The 22,934-nt window shown below is 44.2% G+C and overlaps 1 protein-coding gene across 1 annotated transcript in view; it reads right to left on the reverse strand.

Annotated features, from left to right (window-relative positions):
• LOC101068187 (ephrin type-B receptor 1-like) overlaps window positions 1–22,934 on the reverse strand; it is a 50,123-nt gene that overhangs the window by 23,883 nt on the left and 3,306 nt on the right. The window contains exons 2-7 of the mRNA XM_011615087.2: window positions 8,047–8,111; window positions 7,099–7,389; window positions 6,268–6,486; window positions 6,002–6,182; window positions 2,668–2,823; window positions 107–369 (exon numbers count right to left, since the gene is read on the reverse strand). Coding sequence (XP_011613389.2) covers window positions 107–369; window positions 2,668–2,823; window positions 6,002–6,182; window positions 6,268–6,486; window positions 7,099–7,389; window positions 8,047–8,111 — 1,175 coding nt within the window. The remainder of the gene's footprint in view (window positions 1–106; window positions 370–2,667; window positions 2,824–6,001; window positions 6,183–6,267; window positions 6,487–7,098; window positions 7,390–8,046; window positions 8,112–22,934) is intronic.

Genomic DNA, 22,934 nt, shown 5'->3' on the forward strand with positions numbered 1-22,934 from the left:
TCGTGTTTTTGTGTGACAATCTTCGCGACAGTGTCTTTGTCCAACGCGTCACGTCAATCAAAGGTTTAAAAACCCACTTTCTTCCACCGTGCTTCACACCACAAACCTGTATGATGAAGGTGTAAGACGTGTGAGCTCGCAGCTTGCTGATCTCCACCTGGGTTTCCTTTAACCCTCGCTTGCCCGGGACGAACTTCACGCTGTCGTCGCACGGCTGACACGCGCGGCGCTCTGCGCTGTGGCAGCGGCGGCACAAGACGTTATAGGACAGGTCGTCACGGTGACCGGTGTCTCGCGGGGAGTGCCACTCGAGCAGCACCGAGGTCTGGTTGATGACCGAGACCACGTTGCGAGGAGCTGAAGGGACGCCTAGGAGAGGGGGGTTAAAGGTCAAAGAGCAACATTACCTAGCGATGTGGATATTAATGAAGGCATCACGCCACATTACTGTATGAAGCACATGTGACTTTATCTTTTTCAATCAAAAACAGAATTATCTGTCAGTAGGAGGTCTTAAGAATATGTGTTTTTTACAGAACAAATGTCATTAAGTCTTTAACAACTCACCATAAAATGGACAAAGATGACCTTTTTACTGTATGAATGACATTCTTTGATACTTAAGACTCAAAAGGACCGACCCTGAGGCCTTTCTGAATTGGTGTGTTTAGCTTTACAAATACACGCTGGACCCTTTCTCCAAGGTTGACCCTCGTATGGTCCCTCGGCCTTGACAGCACGCACCCATCACGACACTGGTGACACTCAGACACACCCGCGTGCATATTTAATCTCGCAACAGGGCAAATGAGACACAAATCCATATGGAGCAGCCCTGCGGAATATGGATGCCGGCGACAGCCGCTCTGTCCCGCCATAACTCCCGCAGCAGAATATCCCATCACACGCCACCAACGGCACGCGCAGCGTGTCGACACGGATATTCTCCAACTCGCTTTTGATCTGACTAGCACAATTGCTAATTCTTTTTACGGCGCCAGACACCGGCAGAGTTCACAGCGAACGCACATTTGTCTGCAGGAGAAACGGGACGATAACCACATTCTAAAAAATGCTAATTCTGACGCAACAATAGATGCCATTTCTGAACTTCAAAGGGGTCTGCGCCGCTAAATGTGACACGCTTTGTACTTCTTTGGTGTATTATGAGTGGCTTACGTCCTGACAGTCAGGCCTATAAACAACGACTCACACGCGTGTATGTTGCACACACACACACACCTCCTCTGTACCTAAGCAGCCCGTCAGGTGTGGTGAGGGAATGATTTTCTGTCAGCCAAATATTCACACACACCGCACGCTCACTCTTCCAGTTCAGTGATCTGATTTTATATAAGACCTCGTGAAAATACACTGAAGCCTCTTCCTACACCCAAGTTCTCTTTGTGAGTCTTGAAGACGTTTGAAAAACTCCCGTTTGCATTTGTCCTTGAATGCAACGTGCCAGTGGAAGCTGCTTGCGTTGGCTGTGTCGGGAGACATTCTGACACCCATCCACAGAGGATTCTTCTTCTGTCAGCATGAATTCCAGAGTTTCCTGCCGTAGTTTGAGGCTTTGCACGCACTATTCTGGTGTCGGGAGAAGTTATCCCCACAGCCTCATGGTGGTATCGAAAAAAAGTGTCTGTGGTTGGTGGTGGGTTCAAAAGATGTTCGGAATGCCACCGCTTGTTTCACACTCTATCGCTAAAACACCAAACAGTAACTGCTTGTGTTTAATGTCGTTATTTTTGATAAGTGGGCTGCAGTCGGGGTTGTAACTTACTCATTATTCTTCATGACGCCAGGCTGGAAGGTGAAACTTTAGGATGTCACGAAAATAAATGATTCCATGGTCAATTTACATATTTACATTTGAATTTTATGTTCTTTATGTTTGTTTGTGTTTCGTGAATGACAAATGTACCACCTGCCGTCTAAAAATGCTAGAATGCTAAAAGCAGAACGAGCTCCAGATGTAAGATATTTAATTCCACGTGGAACAACAATAAATAAATAATGTTTTGCATTTTGGATCTCAGACGTGGTAGAAAATTCATATATGTGTATCGTCTTAACACAACCCGTGAATGAAACCGAGTATTCATATTAGAAGTATCCAGGTCACACACACACACACACACACACACACACACACACACACACACACACACACACACACACACACACTTTCACCATGTGAAACTTGCTGCAGCGAGGGTCCAAATGATTCATGTCTCAGCCTACTTACACCATCTCTCTGTGGAACCGAGAGGCAGCATTTTTCAAACGCTGTGCCTCGTCTTGCATAGCAATACAGCCTCTGCAACACACTAAACACAAATTCGCTTCAACGGGAAGCCTGAGGATTGTGTCACTGTTATTACTTACTGCTCCCTAAACCCCAAAACAAGGACAGAAACGTTGCTGCTATCTCGATCCAAATACGTGGCATAAAATTAAGGTTGGAATCATAAATCAAAGCAGAAGTTGGTCTATAATTCAATGAGGAAATATTGGACTTTTGGTGGCATCAAGTGCTGATGTGTTTCTAATATACAAAAATGTGCAGATGCGTCTCAATCACCTTGAGGGGTCGTATAATCGCACTCAAGTGTGCCTCTGACAAATGTGTGTGTTGGCTTTCAGTGTGGTGGTGTGACTCACTGGTGCACACGTCTTCAGGTCGGTCCATGTCTCCACGGTAATAGCCGTTGCGGCAGCTGCAGAGCGTCGCGGCCTCGATGGTGGAGCGACTGTTGGGCGGACACTGCTGACATAATCCGGCCCCCTGGAACGACTTGAAGGTTCCCTGAGGGCAAGCTGAAGACACGGAGAGAGTGGAGGAAACAATGTATTTATAAGCTGCATTTATTTGCCTTTATTTGGATTGAAAACGTCCACATTCTCCAGCGTCTTTACGGCCTGAAGAGTATCGCCCGGATGAATTATTAAACGTGTTGTCCCCCATTTTCCAAACTTTATTCGTTTAACGACGGGAAGCAAACGACATGCTGTTTCTCAGCTTGCCTAAGAAGAAGACGCGCAGTGTTTCATCCAGCATTTCAACTCCACTCTTGTTAGGATGAGATAAAAGACGTCCTCCATCGTTCCAAGTTCCAGAAGATACACAAGCAGTGAAAACGTCTCCGGCCTACACGAGCCACTTAACCACACAACACCCCAGACAGTCCACTTTAGTTTACACCTGAGATTTTATATGCCTTTTCCTGCGGCCAGGACAAACGGAAACACTGACTTGTGAAGCGAGAAAACCAAACGCTTTGTCAAAAGCCCAGGATTTTATTATTTAATGTTTTTTTTGTTCTTTCTGATTTATCTTTAGCACTTTGTTTACACCATTCTTCCTCCTTCCTGTAATGAATGTTCACTTCATCATAGAGACCAAAACTGTTAGATCCATTACTACAGGAAGCTGGTGGAATCCGTAAATATGAAACAAGATAAAACAGCCAGCAAGCTGCTGGGAGAAAGACTCGTTAAAGACTTTGATAAACACGCAGATGTTGCTGAAGATGGTGACTGTGTTCGTCCAGGTTCTTCAAAGGTTCTTTTCATTAAAATGAAAACTCACATTGCTAAATGAAAGAGCTCCTCATCGTGCAACAATCAGTAAACTTCTGTTTCCAACATTTCTGCTTCCTGCTGTTCTCGAGGGAAGAATAAATACTGTGGCTTCATGGTTGTGTCCAAGTTTAGGAAGTATCCCATAGTTTTACTGAAATGACATGACGATAACACAGCGACACACCCTTCATGTTCTGCATGAGCAGATACGAGCGCGACGGTTCAGGGAAAATGTTGGTGCATTTCCAGTGGACTACTTTAATATAATAACCCGAGCAGGAAGATTGACGATTAAATGATCTAACAAAAGCTTAGCCTTGGAATCATGCAAAGAAAAAAACAATACTCTCCATAGATCTATTCATATTCTGTGTGTGTGTGTGTGTGTGTGTGTGTGTGTGTGTGTGTGTGTCCGTGCCCTCCATGCAGCCACATCGCTGCATGTAAGCATGTGGCTCGAATAGGCAGATAGACATCTGGTCTGTCAAGGTCATTTATTCAACAACCTTGCTCATAAACATAGAGTCTGTCACCATGGCGACCCTCCCTCCCTCCCTTGATTAGTGATCTCTACAAACCTCTCAGTAGCCTCTCTATAGTTTCCCTCTCCCTCTATTTCCCTCACTGCGTGCACGGCAATGGTCTTCTACCAACTGCATGCATGTAGCCTTCATGACGGTTGCCCCCGCAGATGCTGCCCGCTGTTCGTTTTTTTTCCTGTTTTTGCCGTGTGAGATTTTTCCTAATCGACCGACTGACTAATCACAAAGTCGCAAACCGATCTCTGATTCGTTGAAATCAGGTTTAAATTCATGCAGCTATTTTGGGATTAGGATGGCGAAAGAAAGAAAGGTGGAGTCATACAGTGTGGCTGCTCTTGTGTGTGCGGGCATGTGTGTCTGTGTGTGTGTGTCTGTGTGTGTGTGTGTGTGGTATAAGATGATGGGGTTTAAAATTTCTTCTTGAGAGTCATAACATGAGTTTTATTTGTTGTTATCTGTGTTCCTGCTGTACATTTCAAGTTTTTGGTAAAATGAATGTAAATTAATAAGACTCGCTGTCCCTCTCTCTCTATCACACACACACACAGGCACACACACACACAAAAACCATCTGTTCTACCATTGACACCAGTGCCCCGCCATGCTGTTATTGCTGGATAGACAGAAGAGCCGAGTAAAACGCAGCCAGCTCGCTGGAGTCAGAGGCAACTGTCTCTCCCTGATCAGTAATTAAGTTCAAAAGCTTTAAATGAGACACGGAGACGACTGGACCAATCGGAGAGCCGTCAGGCCTGTCTGCAGCCAGTCAGACCAAAGTTACCCTGGAATTCATCCCCAACGTCTTATGTACAAACACAGACTGTTTTTGACACCAAGAAAGGAGATAAAATATTTATTCAGTTGCAACTACAGGTATTATTGATGAAAACCTTTAATCTTTTGCTTTTTACTGCTGTGTCCACATCAACTGGGGAGGGCGGGGGGTGTCTATCCATCCGTGGTGGCACCCCGCTATCTCCCCAGGACACACTCTGACAGTTGGAGACTAATTTTCCATGGACTAATCTGTCTGGAACATGCTAAACTAATTAACATTGGAGGAAGGAGCCTCACTTATCACTTCCCCATATGTAGATACATCAAGCAAGCACACGCGCCCACTTGCCCCCCCCCACTCACACACGAAGGAGAAGCAATAATGGGCAGTACTTTGGTAAGGAAATGGGGAAGGAGGCCAGATTTTAAAAAGGAAGAAACAGAGGTTGAGATATGTGGAACGCTGTTGGAAGAGGAGTCATTTCTGTGCCATGTTCTTCCAAGTCTGCACGCTAATATTAGCATATGGAATATCGTACGTTGCACCCTCCAGAAAATATTTACATGCATGGTTATTCAGCTGTGATTGCCAAAAATGACATATTTGCTCCTTTGCTCACAATACCCATACACCGATTTGACTCAGGATACAGTATATTTTCTTTTAGCATTGATCCCGGGCTCAACTATTGAAAATACTTCATGTGTTTCATTTAAATGCGACTTTGTTTCATGTTTGCCACACAAAAACATTCAACGTCAAAACCGGCGTTGTCTCCATTTGTTTAATTCCGTCGTGTTTTTTTGTGGCGCGCCGTCCTCCTGCTGCGTGTAGCGCACTTGCTAACGAGATGTACGCTTGACAAATATTGATTTTCTGTCACGCTGCCTTGTTAAAGTTCCCCTCAAAACAATGTGAAGTATGTGTGGCATAACAGTGTTTGTTGCGGCGCCGTCATCAAAGAGTTTTTAAACAGAAATAGAATAAAAAGTGGCATCATCTCGGGATATTCCAGGATCTGGGCCGGCATCTGCGCCTGCTTTTTATAGCTAATTTGAATCTAGCGCAGCCTAATTAAAGGAGAACGGTTTACCTCGACACACGTTGCTGTTGTCTGGTTCATAACCCGCCTTGCAGCTGCAGCTGCCGATGGGAACCATCCACTCTCCGTCCCCGTTGCAGTACAACTTAATGGGCACGTCCACTTCCTCGGCGTTGGAGATGCAACTTCCCCGAGCGATGACTAATGACGTGGACTCTGCTCCGGTCAGCGTCTGCGAAGAGTCGCGAGCATGAAACCGGACACGCCGGGGTGTGTGTGTGTGTGTGAATGCCACGCGCCGTCGCTCATGTGCATACCTCTGGGAAATAGGCAAAGTTTTGAACTACGCTGGGGCATTTCTTGTAGAATACTCGGACAGCCAGGATGGACATGCAGGCACCCAAATCCTGGAAGGCCAAGTGGAACCCTCTGCCTTTGGACAGCGGCCCAAAACTCCGAACTTCTGTGTTCACCTTCATCAGCCGGCCCCCGAAGTCGACCTGGGAGAAGCTCTCATCAGCCGCAATAGTATCCACCTAAATGACAGGCGGAGATAAAGCAACAGACACGAAGGATGTCTTAAATAATAAATAAATATAAAGATGTCTTATATTTATATGCTTTTTTTCATTCAAGATAAGAGATTTCCAACATTTCCTGGTCTGTTTATAGAAATGAGCTCATCATGCTATTCTGTAGGGTTTGGATCTTCTTGTTTATCCCGATTGTAACTATATTTCTTACTGTTTTAACACAACCATTCTAAAATGTACTGCATTATTCATCCATTTTTATCTTTTTCGAAGCAACTGGCTCCAATTTTAAGTAGGTATATCTTATTGATGCTTTGTGAATAATTAAAGGGGAGCAACAGTAAAAACAAGTAATGGCTGCTCTGGCGAGGAGAAGGCCTTTTTGTTCGATCTCTCACCCCCATGGTCTATGTATTGAATTGTCTGATGCTGCGTCTGTGGTGTATAAATGATGCTCGCCGGGAGCAGGTGGAGGCCCCTGAGTCAGCCTCCGCCATCAGTGACTAAACGAGGGGATGACCGGGACTGAACGCTGAAGGTGCTTTATGAGTCAGATCTTTAACATTGATGCAGGAACGTCGCAGGATAACAGTCAATCATTTCTGGAGAAATTACCTTCAGAAAAGGGGCATTAGCCCAGTACTCCACCCCTTTGATGCTCTCAGAGACGGTGCGGTCGGTCTCCAGGTAGTACAAGTTGAACGTCTCTTTGCAGGAGCCCAAAACGCTGGGAATGGACGCGCAGTCGCGCACTGTGAAGCGGATCTCCACGTAGATGCGCTGCGCCGCCCGCCGGTCTATGTAAGTGGTCAGCAGCCAGTTGTTCTGGCTGGGCTCGAACACGTTGCACACCTGGTACGTCCTGATGGTGTTGAGGTTCTCGTCATAACCGCTCACCTCCTCCCACTGGGAAGAGCAGAGCAAGGGTGGAGAGGTTAAAATGATAAATGGGTTTACTGAGATCTGACACAAATTAAACTTTTTTTTCCCTCCCTCCCATCTATTTGGCCCCCTCTCTCATATCCTACCTCTTCACTCCCTTCGTTTTCTCTCCTCTACCTCAATCTCTTCTGGACAGGGACAACCATTCATCACAATTAGGGCCACTCAGCTCACACACACACACACACACACACACACACACACACACACACACACACACACACACACACACACACACACACACACACACAGCAGTAGTAGCCCCTAGATTTCATTCGAGAGCTGTATAACTCCACAGATCTAAACTATAATTACAGGTGGTTTGGTCCTTTAAAAGGAAAACCATAACTTAACAACAACAACAACAGAATTTTAGTTACTTTCATAATCCACATCTGTTCGTAGGTGCTACTCCAGTCTGTTCTGTTGTAGCCTATCCTACTCTCCATCAACACCAGTTAATTGGTGTCACCTTGCAACTGTAATTACAATTTTGACAGACTTGTTAATGGAACACTGTAAGTGTAGTCAAATTGCTTTCCCTAAGGCGCCCCCCCCACCCCAATCCCACCCCATTATACACACAGACACACACAAATTTGCACAGCATATTGTTCTTACTCCATTGGCAGGGAAAGAAATCCAGCCAAGCTCGGCTGTCGCTGTCCTCGTATCCATCACCGTCTCTGTCAGACAAAAGTAAGGATTGGGGGGGGGGGGCAAGAAGACAGGTATGACTTCAGTCAACACTCTGCTGCACAGCAACACATGGTTTTCTCATGTTTACTCAGAACAACAGTAAAATAATACACTTATTAAAAACCTTGTATCAGATTTGATGAGATATATTCAGATGCAGCATATCAGACAAGATGGGGGTAAGAAAGTGTATCACCTGTATCAATGAGATGGCAGAATACCTCCCTAAACCACCAGCTCTTCAGCTTACAACATCATGTCTCTGAGCAGATGATGACACTTCTGCTGTGTGATATAGAAACGTAATCACAGCTATGTGCACCGTAAGTATAAATTAATATGAATGTGATTATACAGGAGCCATTTTTGAGTGCGGCAGTTTGTAGGATTAGCAACCAGCAGTTGGCAACAGCACTAACTAACAGACGGGGGCAGTCTATTGTTTTTGAGAGGCCAGTCTGGAAATAAAAAGGCTGTTTTGGAGCATGAGTCCATTTGTCTGACAGCCTGTTATCAGAAAAGCAAATACTAGTATTTCTGAAGGTCCATTGCTCCAGAAATACACCCTCCTGCTGCAGTTGCTCAGTGACTGTACCGAGAGTGCTAAATCAACAGGGGTTTCGCCTTTAATTATCAGTCTGTGACATGACACCAGGATAAATGTAAGCCATTTTATTCATTTGAATAATGGGCTCTTTCTCAAAATAGGTGAATTTATCCCAATTTGCATCCTGTTCCACACTTGTACGAGTTTAAAGCAAGTAACAGCAGTGGCAAATTCGTAGTTATGATGACAGCAAGAGCCATTTGAATGTGATTATAGTTCTTTAACAGAGCTTCAGCTGAAAAGGTTCTGTTGGCTCAATGATTTGGGTTTGCAGAACCCCTGATTCGACACATTAGCTGGCACGCTACCAACACAGGCCTCAACACCGGGTCCTTTGTAAGAAAACATGGTGAGAAAGATTCAGTGACATCACACCATGGGGGAGCTGCAGGCGAGCGCCCCCCTGCCACCACCACCGCTGTCCCCACCCCCTGATTCTTGACACACTCTCTTCCTCTTGTACTCTTTCATTCTGTCCCTCTGCCTCTCATTATCTCCTCTCCTTCACACCCCCACCTTCATCCTCCTATTCCTCCTCCCTGTCTTTTATCTGCCTTCTACCTTTGGTGCTTCCTTTTTGTCAGCAGGCTCACCTAATTAAAGCAGAATCCAGTTCTTCAGCTCTCTCTTGGGAGTCAAGGTCATTATGGGAAATAAAATGCTTGTCACGCAAAAACGTGGACCAAATTGTGTAAATTGTCACAAGCTCATTTGTAGCTCCAGTGCATTTGGTGGCATGTTGACAACAAAGTTTTTGGAAAAACGAATCCCCAGCCGAATATAGATGAGTTTGTAAAACATGAGATGTAAAACATAAAAAAAGAAAGCAGAAGACTGAAATATCAACAGAAGGGCTTCTAGAATAGCACATGGAGTCTTATAAGTTTTACCTTCAAGCAAATCCTTGCAAAAAAAGGGGTTTATTTAAGGGTTTTACTTAAATAAAAATATGTTGGTCGATTGCTTTCTCTTTCTTTCTTTCCAGCCCACTGAACCAGCACATTTCTACAGGAAGTTGAAGCCATGTCCTAGAGTACCATTCATTTCTGAAAAATTGATTGGACAATTATGCCAGGAACCACTCCAGTTGCCCTTTCATATTTCCTCATCGCATGGAATTCGGTCCAAGTACAGCAGAAAATTTCACCTTCCCTGAAAATGTTGAACTAAAAATAAATTAATCATTGAGCAATTCCACCAAGTCTCCCTTCAAGAGCGCCGCAATTAGGGCTGCCCCAAAACCCATTTGTAGGATTTCCCATTTTAAGATTACAGCTGTTGCTCTCAGCTTTGGTGGTTAAACATCCCAGGATTGCAGCGACATTGCTCAGCATGGAAATAGTTCAAATGTCTGAAGAAAGCCTCCTTACTCATTAAAGTAATTCCTTTGAGAGAAACCACCTGGAAAACTGGCACTGGAGCTGGTTAATGAGCAGGAACCAGTAGAGAGCAGAGGGATACAGAAGGGAAACATCATATGCTTGGCTTCTACTGTGTGTCTGTGAGGTTTCTCCCATATGATTAAATTACTAATACATGGGTAAACTAACTAAAAGAAACCAATCAAGAGGGCACAGTTTTGATGTTAAAAGGTGTCCCGGCGAGCCTCAAACCAACATTTGAGCCAACTTTGATGTGATCATAGACACCCGAACAGTGCAATAACTGAGCTATGGACTTAGAAGAGAGCCAAACTCATTCTGAGAGAAGTTTTGTGCTGAGGGCAGGAGTCTTAGAGATGGAGCATAATGAGGATGATGAATGGAGACAAAAGAATGTATGAAATATTGGAATTGTGGAAAAGGGCAGAAAAAGGGCAGCTGACAGAGAACTACTTCCAAACACTTGGGAACAGTTAAAAGACAACAGTTCACAGAAACATTATTATACGTATAGTAAAGAAGCCGTCTACACAAGACTAAGGATGCGAAAGTAGGACAGGAAAAAAACGTTCTGCCAGACAGCAAAGGCAGAAAAACTGAGTATGAGAATAAAGACTATCACAGTAACGTGATTCTGCTTCGTTGTTTGAGTATCAAATATCCTGATGAGCCGTCATACTTTCCAAGACAGCCAGTCTGAACAAATGTTAAGAATCTAGAAGATTTACTATTATTGAGTGATAATAATCTAAGTACAAATAAAGGAAATACAAAAAACGAGTAATTAAAATTCCCCATTTTGCTCCTGGTCTAATTAAAGACAATGTGTCGTCGGTCTAATTAACAGCACACACACCTCTTCCTGCATAATAGGCCATACATTCTGATCAGCCTAATTACTTTTGACATATTGGAGGCTGCGGTTTCCCACCTCCCCCATGATGATGCACCTCCTTGACCAGCACGTCATAACCACACCGTCGAACAAAAGCTTTAAAGCTATACAACACGGATGCTGTCATCAACCCTGGTAAAACCTCGTTGTAGCCACAAGGAAAACAATAACAGCTCAGCTTCTGCTTATTGTTTTGCTTCCTCTTCTTGTGTGTGTGCATGTGTGTGTGTGTGTGTGTGTAGGCTTCAGTGGTCAGATTGCTCATGAAGAGGATTGTTCATATTCTCCTAATTAGCCAAGAGTGTTCAACCATATTAGTCTACACCCTGAGGACACAATAATATAAGTGTAGGCCTCTAAATGCATATAAATAGTAGAACATGTATGTATTCCTCAGAGAGAATGAAATAATGTCTGGGAGCACACTGCTAAAATAGCATGCAGACGTGCACATACACAGAGGGCAGAAGCCCTCCTGGTGTGGAGCCCATTATACAGCCCGCAGAGACACTTGCTGACCAATCAGTCATTGATGTGAAGTGACACTGAATCACGGAAGGGCAAATGAGTCGTGAGCACATGCCTGGAGACACAGATGGGTGTCTGCACAAACATATTTTAGCCAAGATTGAGCAGATGACCTGTGCAGGAAAACCCTGAAACCTCCTGCGAGCTGTGTTAAAACTATATTTTAGATGTAGATACAACCACAAGCTGCAAAGGAAAATGCTGGCCTGAAATCGATAGATCAGCGTGGACTCAGACTAGGTGCCTGCAGCTAATCTTTGGTACGTAAACAGCCCGCAAGGTCTCCCTGGACGCTTTCCGCACTCAACATCAAACTTGAAGTAGAGACTAATGGGCTGACCCTGTTGTCTTCAAGGAGTCTGCTCAGCAGTTCAAAAACACACTACATCAGCTCAAATTCCGCATAACTATGCAGCAGCAGTAGATTCTCAAGCAGCTGTGCAAGTTGTGGACTACTCTACCCAGGAGGGACACCGTCCTCACAGTTACTGCGTCAGGACACTTCTGTCACCGACAAATCCCAAGACGCGATGCAAAACAATGAAAAGAAGGGAAAACAGTGCAGTTTTACTTATTTAAGTGAACTGCTCTGATATGTATGATGTGAGAAACAGCACATCTGTAAATATGTCAATTATTTCCAGCCCCACAGGAGGGCTTAAGTATATTTATAGTACAGATTTTGGTCACTTTATTCTTTTCCAGCTCTGGTCGAAGAATGTGCAATACATTAATATGCTGCTGTTTGGTCCCCGATTTGTTCGGTGAAGACCAGACAGAGCTCAAATGAGGGTGGATACTGCACTCATGCAGTAATCAAGAGGCCAGAATCACAGCTCAAAATGAATACTAATGCGGTGTTTTCTCGATATGGAAATAAGCAGCTGTCTCAGTGAGACAATCTCCATATTGGACCGTTCTGTGTTTAACATTAACATGTATAATGTCGAAAATGTCCGACCTCCATTATGTTTTTATCCTGAGCGCGGAGCTTCAAAGCCTCTCTGCATTTACACGGATCAGGAGATGATTTTGCCACACATGAAGCCCTTTTCCCATTTGTAGCCAGCAAACTAACCATCAAGACCCTTCCCAGGTAGTTTCAGGCTCAAACGTCTTGAGTAGGTTTTAGGAAATGACCGCCGTCACATGCAAACCCCAGCCTGGCGGGTGTGAGCCATGTTCTACGCTAACCCCTGCACTCTGCTACACACCTCTCTGCAGCTTTTTGCCCATGAAAATCTCTCCATCTGTTCCACTCCCCAACTCTGACGCAATTGTCTCCATGGGGCAGGTGCATCGTGTTCTCTCTGAGCGAAGAGCTTTTGCAACGGAGCTGCAATCAGGTCTTGGAACAGTAGAACTGAGTGATTTCGTTTTCAGAGGCAAAAAATTCTCAAACCTGTGAAATCAAAGATACATTTTAATCCTACCAAGTGCCATTTGAAGAGGAATATAAAGGAAGCTGGTGAATTTCGGACACAAAGTGGATTTTGTCAGTGTGAATGTCCGACAGATGTTCGCCTGGAACCTCATAGAGGAGCAGAGCGGCGGCGTCAAAAAGCACAACCGAGCAATCACACATCTGTCAGCGCTTTTTTTTCCATGCACACTTTCATTATCTTTACCTTGATGTGGCTCCCTCACCCTCGCCTCCTCTCATTCCCTTCCCGCACCTCTTCTTAACAGCCCTGACCTACAAAATCTGCGGCGTCGTGATTCCGCTTGATGAAATAGGACAAGCTCATCACCGCTGCAAGAAACAGAATGCACCGTCCGAGGGAAACTCTCTAACTCAGCTTTACAGGTAACGAGTCTCTAAAGGGTGCTGAGAAATAACACTTAAAATGTTGGCTTTCTTCCCTGAAGGAGTGGGTCTACCACCCGATCCACAAACCACTCATGTCCCCACTGGAGTAGAGCCCCAAGTCTCTTTTTTGATCTGGACCCCATGGATGAAGTCTAAGGTTTCCTGGCTCTTCACTGAGGACCAGTTTACCTTGGGAGATGCTACTAGTGGCCCTCTCTCTCATAGCTCTGAGGGTCAAAAGGCCACTCAAACCACTCCCCCATGACGACATGGCAGCTCATTAAGGAGAAAAGTCAATTGGATGTGTAATAATTTGTGACTTCAGTGGGACATTTATAGTTTTTAAAGGAGGCAGGAAGAGTTTGTGACTTTAAGATGTGCGGTGGCTCTAAATTATAAGAGATTTAGACTTTAAAGGCTTGTCACACCAAAATAACCACAAAAAAATCGAAGGTTTTTTGACAGTGGGGTGTGCTAGTCACTCTGAAATAATTAAATAAAACATTGTCTTTTAGAAAAATGGGCCCAGAACAACAATATGAAAAGATCGTATTTTTAGAAATGAGCAGCAGTGAAACACGTCCGTCTCTTTTCTCTCTCTGGGTGAAAACTGTCACCGTCACAAGAAAAAAGGCATTCACTGACACGTGCGTGCAGACACACACACCTACACACACACACGTTTTGTGAGGCTTTCAGACTGTCACTGCAGGCAGGCTCCTTTATGCTGTTGGTGATAACTGACGCGATCTGTTCTTAAGGAGAAGGAGACGCCACATCTGGCTCCAGTGTGGATCAGATCGCACCGCTGGATGTTTAACGCTGGGACTCCACGAGTGGATCAAGGGTGGATCACCGGTGAGGCGGTGGTGACATTCACTGACTAATAAATGACTCAATAGGCAGAGTAGTTCTCTCGATGACATCCCATCACCACACAAGACTTGCAGACAAAGGCAAGAGATGGTTTCAGGATTGGGTGACTCATGCAAATGCCAGATTTAGGGTTCTGATCTGGATCAGTTGGGTGGGTTGGGGGGGGGGGGGGGGGGGGGTGGGGTGATAGGACTATCCAGATTACCCTGGTACCCTGGTTGCCAGGTTCCCCAGTCGACCAAAGCTTCTCAGATATCTACAGATCCACTTAATGAATTTGTGTATTTTGTATGCAAAATAATGCCCTAAAGTAATTACATCAGCAGAGATATGTATCAGTTACAGAACCTTTTGTGTCCTGTCAAATCGCGGCGTCCCTGAGGCTCAAGCTAATCGTTTGATGCTTATCTGCAGAATCTCTCTTACATTACATCACACTCTTATTGATGTAGCCTTTTGCAGTTGCTTGTGGGGTTACGAATGGGATTAAATGTCCATTGTTGGCATATAAATCGTGCGCGCTGGTGTTTTAATGCCGCGATTTAGAAAAAATAGGGAGAAGGCACAAGATGCTAAATAAATTCAGCAGGGAGGTAAACAGACAGGACGGCGAGATCATTAATCCCCAGCAGAGGTCAAACTACAGAAGGGTTTATGAGGGTATCAGTGATTCTTTAGCTCTCTGTAATTTGATACGTGTTGACTTGAACTGTACTTCAATAACACTAAACATCATTCCATTTAAAAAGATATTGCTCCTAATGAAACCACAGCTCTGAGACGATGCAATAAACGTGAGCATCAGCGTGCACATCTCACGGCTGTCGTTCAGAAATGAAAGCCGAGCCTGACGTTGCGGCGTCACAGCCGCAACGTTTAATCCCCGAGTACATCAAAGTCCAAATCCCCCACAGTTTACATCAAATGAAGCTTAAATGTCCCGAAATTACAGAAGCTGTCTTGAAAAAGTGATGCAGCAAAATAATAAATAAGCTAGCCTTCACGTGGATTTTATGCTTTTTTTTGGTGCTGTTTTCCTGTGCACACACACACACACACACACACACACACGCACGCACGCACGCACACACACAAACACACACGCACACACACCCAGAGGCTCGCATGACATATTCACCTGCTGGATAATTAACAGACAGGTCTCAGACAGGCCTCAACAGGTTGTTTCAGAAATGCATTATTATTATTATTTATTGTTCTCCTCTGACAGGTAATAACACCTGTTCTTGCTCTCCTCCACTTCCTCCTCATGACTGACCTCACAAGGTTACAGCCACTTGTGTTTTTCATGAAATGCCATAATTAAAGTCTCTGGGTAACGGAAATGACTTGATATGATAACCTATCCTGTGACCTTGTGATTTATGTAATTGTCTAGATTCTGATCAGCTGGACTGGTTAAATCGTAGCTCTCTGTCTCATTATCTGCCTATTGAAATGTGCTTGGATTTCTGCTTGAGCCTATAGATATAGGACACACAACGACAGGTGCACTGGACAGAGCTTTAATCTAAAATGTAATACAATTGGACCTGAAGGTGACGCCTGTTTAGTGGAACAATGTGTCCAATCAATGAGTGTGTATGATGTCCAGAAAATTTGCCAATGTAAAAGGTTCATGCTCTTTACTGAAACTGTTTTGCTCTTCTTTCCTCTCTTATCCCCTGATTGTGAGGGCGACTGAAAGAGTTCCCCAGGCTGAACCTCGTTGACTCTAATTGTTTAGACTTCAATCTAACCCGCCTGGATGAAATAACTGCAATGATGAAACAAATAAAGCATATGGCCAGTGTGCCAAAATAAATTCAAACAACTGGAACTGGCTTTGGCATCAAAGCCCGTAGCGACCAAACCAGTACTGACAGTCCGATCACATTTAACCTCGAGCAGTGTGGAGCTTTCCGGTTGACCCTCCATTTTGTGAATGCACATATTTACAGCCAGCTGATGATTATTTTGAGTTTTAAATTTGATTTAGATCTGCTGGTGTTCAATGGAGCAGTTTACAGCCAACTGTGAGACGGTCTGAGGGCTGAGGATCGCGGACTGGATCGCTCATGGGAGTGTGATCTGAGCCATTAGGCACAATCCTCCACTGCCCAGTCAGTTCACACTCCAGTCCTCACCTATGGCCATGACGACAAAAGTACAAGCATCCTATGGGAGTAACAAGCCGCCACCTGGAGAGTCCATCTCGAGGTCTTCTGGGGTATTGTACACTTCTGTGGGTAAATCCATAACTTGCTGATGGTATTTCGCATCCCATCTGGCTTGGAAACACCTCTAGAATAGTTTTCCTGATGTCACTATGACCTTTCCCAAATGACTTAAATGACTATTTAAAAGTTCATTCATTTCATTCTCAGCTCGTCTCTTCTCCTTAACAACTTTATCACAGGGCCCTATACGAGCATGTGTGGGTACCTTGCTCAAGGGTACCTTGACAGTGCTGTGAAGGTGTTCCGGCACCTTCCCCAAACCCTCCGCTTCTCAGCCCAGTCCCCAACAGACTGAGCTACGACCGCCCGCTCACCCACCGCTCATTCTAAACCGATGAAGGTAATTTCATCCGTCAAACACCTGCAAATCTGCTTATTAAGAACGTGAGTGAGGCTCTGCCAGTGACGGTAATATATTGGGAATTGTTTCATTATTTTATTTAATTATTTTATGAGGGAGATTAGTTAGAGATCTGTTGGAGATTTGACATGTCGCTGTCAATTCCCAAAAAAAAAACACTCGGAGGAATAAAAAAAAGAGCAAATGGAGAAAGAGAGAGACATCAAGTGACCACAGGCCACCGAGCCTCTGCTGCCTCTCCCACAACAGGCTCCGTCTATTAATGGGCCAGTCTGTTAGCAGATGTAGGAGCCTGGTAGATATCCCCACGCTCAGTGAGAATTAGTCTAACTCAGAATGTGAAACATGGCTCCCAGACACATGCTCGCACAGCGTGGCGCCCGGCCATGTCAGCGTGCAGCGGCACGCCATCGAGGTCCATGTGGATCACAGAGTGAAGGTGGAGCAGCTGCTGACGCAGAGTTACACCCGCGTTTCTCACCGTAAACAACGGAATATTTTACACTGCTATGTTCAGTCAGCTCTGCTACCTGACCGGCTGCACCATTTAGGGCCCTTCCCACCTTCTCTCCTTTTAGCTGCTCACCGGCTGAGATTGATTTGGGTGGATGTCGTCAGACACGCTCTGCTTACTGTATCTGAAATGCTGCTCGAGAGTTTTAAATAGCAGTGGAATATTTTGGGGTTTTGGGATTTTCTGGAATATTAGCAGTTTTAACGGAGCTGCCGGACCAGTTTTGGAACTGCAGGAATTAATGACAAACACACACATCTTTATAGCACTTATCTTCTTCATTAACTTGCCATACGCGTTTTGCTTCTTCCGTATTTGGTTTTCTGTGCAACTTCTCTCATGTGCCTACATTTCTGTTCAGATTTTCCTTGGGAGTGCTCCCAGTCTGCACAGTGCTTTACATAGAATTTTAAAACAAGTGGAAGCTGAGGTAAACCGAGCATGCCTAAACTATTCCAGCTATGGGAGGAATATTCTTAGTCCTGAAAGAGCGCTGCTTTACCTTTGAGACGTAGAAACCTGACATCTAAAGATCATATCTGCTCAGATGAGTCTTGGACGGAGGCGGCGGTTACGTTAGACATGAAAAACAAGTCAAAAATGTTGCGCGATAGATCGTTCAGCAGGTTCATCAGCGGGGAAAAAAATCCTGCATTTGTGTATGTAAACCCTGTGTGTAAGTGTGTTTGTATACACTGACCCTGTGTGTGTGTGTGTGTGTGTGTGTGTGTGTGTGTGTGTGTGCGTGTATACTGCACGGTTGACTAGACACCAGCACTTGACTTTGTTGACCCTTGGACACAAACATTTACACACACACACACACACACACACACCCACCCACACACACACACACACACACACACACATTTTGACCTGCTGTCATAAAGATGTGCAGTGTCTTCTCCTGTATCGACCCTGAGGACTGCAACATAACAGCTGCAGCCAACTCCTCGTTCCCCCTGTGAATCTCCTCCACCTCCCTCCTCCACATCTCACCCTCTCCCCCTTTTACTGCCGACTCCTCCCGCTCTTGAAGGACAGTATTTTACTCTTTAAATATAAAAGGTGTGCAGAACTCGCTGTTTTGCTTAACTCTGACCTTTCAGTGGAGGCAGTAAAGACAGGAAATGGCCTTTTGGCAACATCATCAATGACAAGAGTTTGCCATATTTCACAGAATCAATACAAAGTTACATTTACTGATAGTTTAGAACATATCGTTAGATACATGATTAGCCCATCGATGCACTGGAATCTTGCTGTCGTCCTCTTCCTGACAACATAATTGTAAACGTAGTTGATTTATCCACATTTAGGGAACAAGCCGACTTGGGTTGCATTATTTAAGATGAAAATATAGCATCACAGCATCATGTCGCAGACACGTAGAAGAGTGCTGAGAATAAACCTTAAATAAGTGGCTGACTGGATGGAATTGTGTGTTTGATTTATGACCCTATCAGTCACGTGTCCTATATCATTTAAAATGAATTACTGATAATGTGATACTAAAGGGACAGTTGACAAGTGTGACTTTGTCTTCATGCATAAACCAAATACCGTGGCCCTTTTTTGAAGTTCAAGAGAATTTACAACCGTCTCATCAGCTCACTGAACAGCTGAAGACTTGCACGACTATCGAATGAGTGTGATGTATGTATTTCTCTGTGTATAATCACATCTGTGCCCAGCTTTAGAAACTGCAAATAAATGAAAACTGCCATGCTGGCAAGTCTACCAACCGCTCTCAGATAATAGGAGCTTGTTAAAATGGCTCCCCAGTGGGAGGGTCCTCACAATGACGTCTTTCCAGATTTGAAACTGCAGACGGGTAACCACTGAGTTCATCATGGCTCTCCTAATGCCACGTCCTTGCTTTTCCTTCTTATCCTCTGCCCCCCCCTTTGGATCTCTCCATCACAGGAAAAATTCTATCCAAACTGCTGTCACACAGAGTAAACCTGTCTCCCTAACACTGACCCCCCTTGGTCTCCTCTCTGCCTGCCCTGCCCTGGTTTCTTGCTCTTCCCCTGTCTTTTTGAATTTATTACAGCGAGCAAGAGGGTGGAAAATGTTATGAAAGAAGAGCAAAACGCGGGGCGGTGCTACGTGCACGCCCCTAGTGTCTGACATTTCGCCAGACAAAAGCTTGACACTGAGACTACACGTGTCACACCTGAACAATGCGCTTTCTCAGTCATGCAGCCAGTTTCTTAAGAGAAACCCTGAATGGCCCACCGCTCCTTCAGAGCAGCTTAGCAGGCAACAGGACAGACGTCTGAGCTGTAAAAGGCTGGAGAGGATCAAACCGAGCCAGCGTGAAAGCAGATATAAATGAACGCGCTGCTCCGCCGTCCTGCCGGGAGTTGGTAAAGTTTGAACTCAAACTGAAATATGAGAGTGTTCAGGGTCAAAGCTGCAAGGGGAGGGGGGTTTAAAAGAAGATTTTACACCTTAAGAAAGTGGCAAGACAACAACGAAGATGTCAAATTTAGCTCAAATCTATTTAGAAACGTGAGTAAAGAAAGGATTTCCTGGTCCTTTGTTGTAGATACAGTTCAAAAGTATCAATAGAATGTGGGTTTTGTACTGTAAAAAAAATTAAAAACTGTAAAAATTTAAAGCAAACGGGGATATTAGTGAATATGAATATGAATAATCATTTTAACTTTTGAACCTCAAAATGCTGTTGGCACACGATGGAGTGAAATGTTATGGTTACAACAAACAATGAATGAATATTTCATTGAATTATTGGAAACATTATACTGTAGGTCCAAACAATAAAGAACAAAGTGCTATTTTTGTGTGTGTAATTATAGAAAAATACGTAATCATCAGTCCAAATAACAGGTTCTTTCCCGGGTCCAGTGAAATCACTGATGCGTCCTTGCTATCCTTCCTTTTGCTCCAACAGTGACACAGTCCTTAATATCCATCGTGGCTATCTACGAGAACATATGCTCGCAGTGGGGACCCTGGAGAGGCTGGCAGGCGGCCCACTCTGAACCAGCAAATAAATAATGGCCCATTATGTTCAATCATATGCTGAGATATAAGGCCTCGCCGTGCTCTTAGCAGTGTGGAAGGGTGCATTAGGGTACACTAGCAGGGTGTACTTTAAATAATAATATTTATTACTATTACAAGCTCAATTGCAGGGTTTAATAGCGTGTTCACATGTGTCGAAGTTTAAGAATACTAAAAGATAAACTGCAATGTGCTGTATTATGCGCAATGAATTTGCGGTTCAGTTCTATTCTTGAGTTCGACTCAAGGAAAGTAGGTTATCTCCTGCGTATCACTGTGTTTTTTAAAGAACGATAATGGTGCTGCACTGCCGAAACAAGAAACCTGGAGCCCACGTTGCCTTTACACCTTATTTGTATTCAAAAGCAGCGGAGATCTTTAGATTGGCTTCCTGTCAGCGGCACGTCAGGGAGGTCACTGAGAAATAAGAGGTCAGCCCGTGCTGTTTATTTTGGGGGTTTTAAATAAAAGTGATCTTGCCTAGTCTGAGACCAAAATTCTTCTTCCCTTATATGAGAAGAGGGAGAGCAGCTCACCAAGCAGCACAGCGCAGACGTCTGCCTAACAGTAGCATATTGATGTGACTCTTTGAGCTGCAAATTAGCTGAAGTGACAGTATAATGGGCCCAACAGAAAGGAAGGGGGGATTTTAGGTAAAAACAAAAGATTCCTTAGTGTCTTTTATGCCCACCAGTACTCTGTTCTTGAATGGTATTAATTAAGGGTTCATATCAGGGACATATACTGGATTTACACTGGGCTGTTGTGCAAAAACCTTTGGGAGTTTTGAGTCTTTATTGCTTTCTAAAGTGGACTGCACGTCCCTGAAGACAGAGACATACCAATTAATGAAGGTTAAATAATGTACATTTCTAGAATAAATGTCATCCAAGTCCCTTACTACACACACATTTTGAAGAAATGTACCTGATATCTGAGACGTGCAGCCCCCATCCATCCACGTCCCTTCCAAAGAGAACCTCTACATCTTCATCCCTCCTTCCTGTCTTGTCTTCTCGCTTCTTTACCTCTTTTGCACTCTCACCATTGCTCTGGAACTTTGACCCTGAAGTCATCCACCCTGTTTGTTCTCCACTCTCCGTAACCTCACCGTTCCCTCTCTTTCACATCGGTACCACATCAGTAAACGTCATTCCTCAATTACAGGTATGACCTCTCTGGATTTTCCTCCACCTTTTCCCTGCAGATCACAATGTCATCTGCAAACGTCCTAGCCCAAGGATATTCCTGTCTAACCTCATCTGTCAGCCTTTTAGGCTCACAGTTGATCCTCTGTGTAGTCCCACCTGCACCTGTCACACATACAGCACCCCTCAGCACTCTTACAGCTCCCATACATCTCCTGGACCATTTAATATACTTCTCTGTTACTCCTACAGTTTCCCTCCCAGCATGTGAGTGTTTGCTGGTTCCACAGAAGTCAGCAGGTCTCTAACTCAGCCTCCCCACTCTTGTTGGTGCATTTGGCAGCGCGTCAGTCTCATAATGTGAAGGTTGTGAGCTCAAGCCTCTCATGGGGCAGAAGGTTTTAAACTTTTCCTCAGGATCAGAATGTTCAGATTTGTTCTATTCAATGTTAAATCCATATATTGATGATTTCCTGCCACAAAAGCACCTGAAACGTATTTAAGTATTTAAGTATTGGTAGATTAGATCTAGAGTACAACATAAGATGACCCAAACATTTGCTCAGGAAATCCTACATTTACATTAAACTTTCCTGCAACATTACAAATGACTCGTCACTGGACCGGTGGGCATTAAGGTCTTCCTTGCATGTAAGAATTGTTATATAGTGTGAAAACTAACAGCCAAGGCGTGAAGATTCATAGTTAAGGATACATTTTCACACGGACAGAACTTTATAATCGCAGCTCAGTAAACAGTGAGCATGTGTGAGAAATGACGTCCTGCACCCCTGAAAACTGTGATAAGACTGAAGCCTGAGAGTTTTTCCCAAAACCGCTTCAGCCAAATTCATGACTGTAAAATCCCAACCAGGACTCTGAGGTAATATTTCCAGCATAAATTTACAGAAAACTGGAGCAGGATGTTAAAATATTTAAACTTGAAGGTATTTGAAGGCAGAACCACACTTAAATCTCAGAACAGTGTGTGTATCTTCCTCCAAACTCCTGGTTTCTGTGCGACTGGCTGACAAATTGTCCACTTGTCATTGGGCAATTTTAGAAACAAGAGCAGTTTATCCTCTGCTTAGCTCTGCAACGACATCATTTGCTGTATTCATTTAGTCTGAATCCAGTCGTTCATCCCAGTGTTCTAATCTTAAATACAGAATCTAAAACAGGATGTACAATCTTTAACCTTTTGCATTCCTTCGCGGTGGCAGATGGGACACGACAAGTATGCATTCTGGCTCCAGGGAAGGACAGAAATAGTCTGTGCAATGTAATCAGTGCATATTTTACCCTGGCCTCTGATTCTGGTGAAAGAACATATGACTCATCCCCAACTGACCATCGCATGAAAATTAGGAATAAAAAAATGACATTCTCAATTCCTTTGATGCTCAACGCTGACGT

Source organism: Takifugu rubripes, chromosome 20 (genome assembly GCF_901000725.2).
Source record: "Takifugu rubripes chromosome 20, fTakRub1.2, whole genome shotgun sequence".
Taxonomy (NCBI): Eukaryota; Metazoa; Chordata; class Actinopteri; order Tetraodontiformes; family Tetraodontidae; genus Takifugu; species Takifugu rubripes.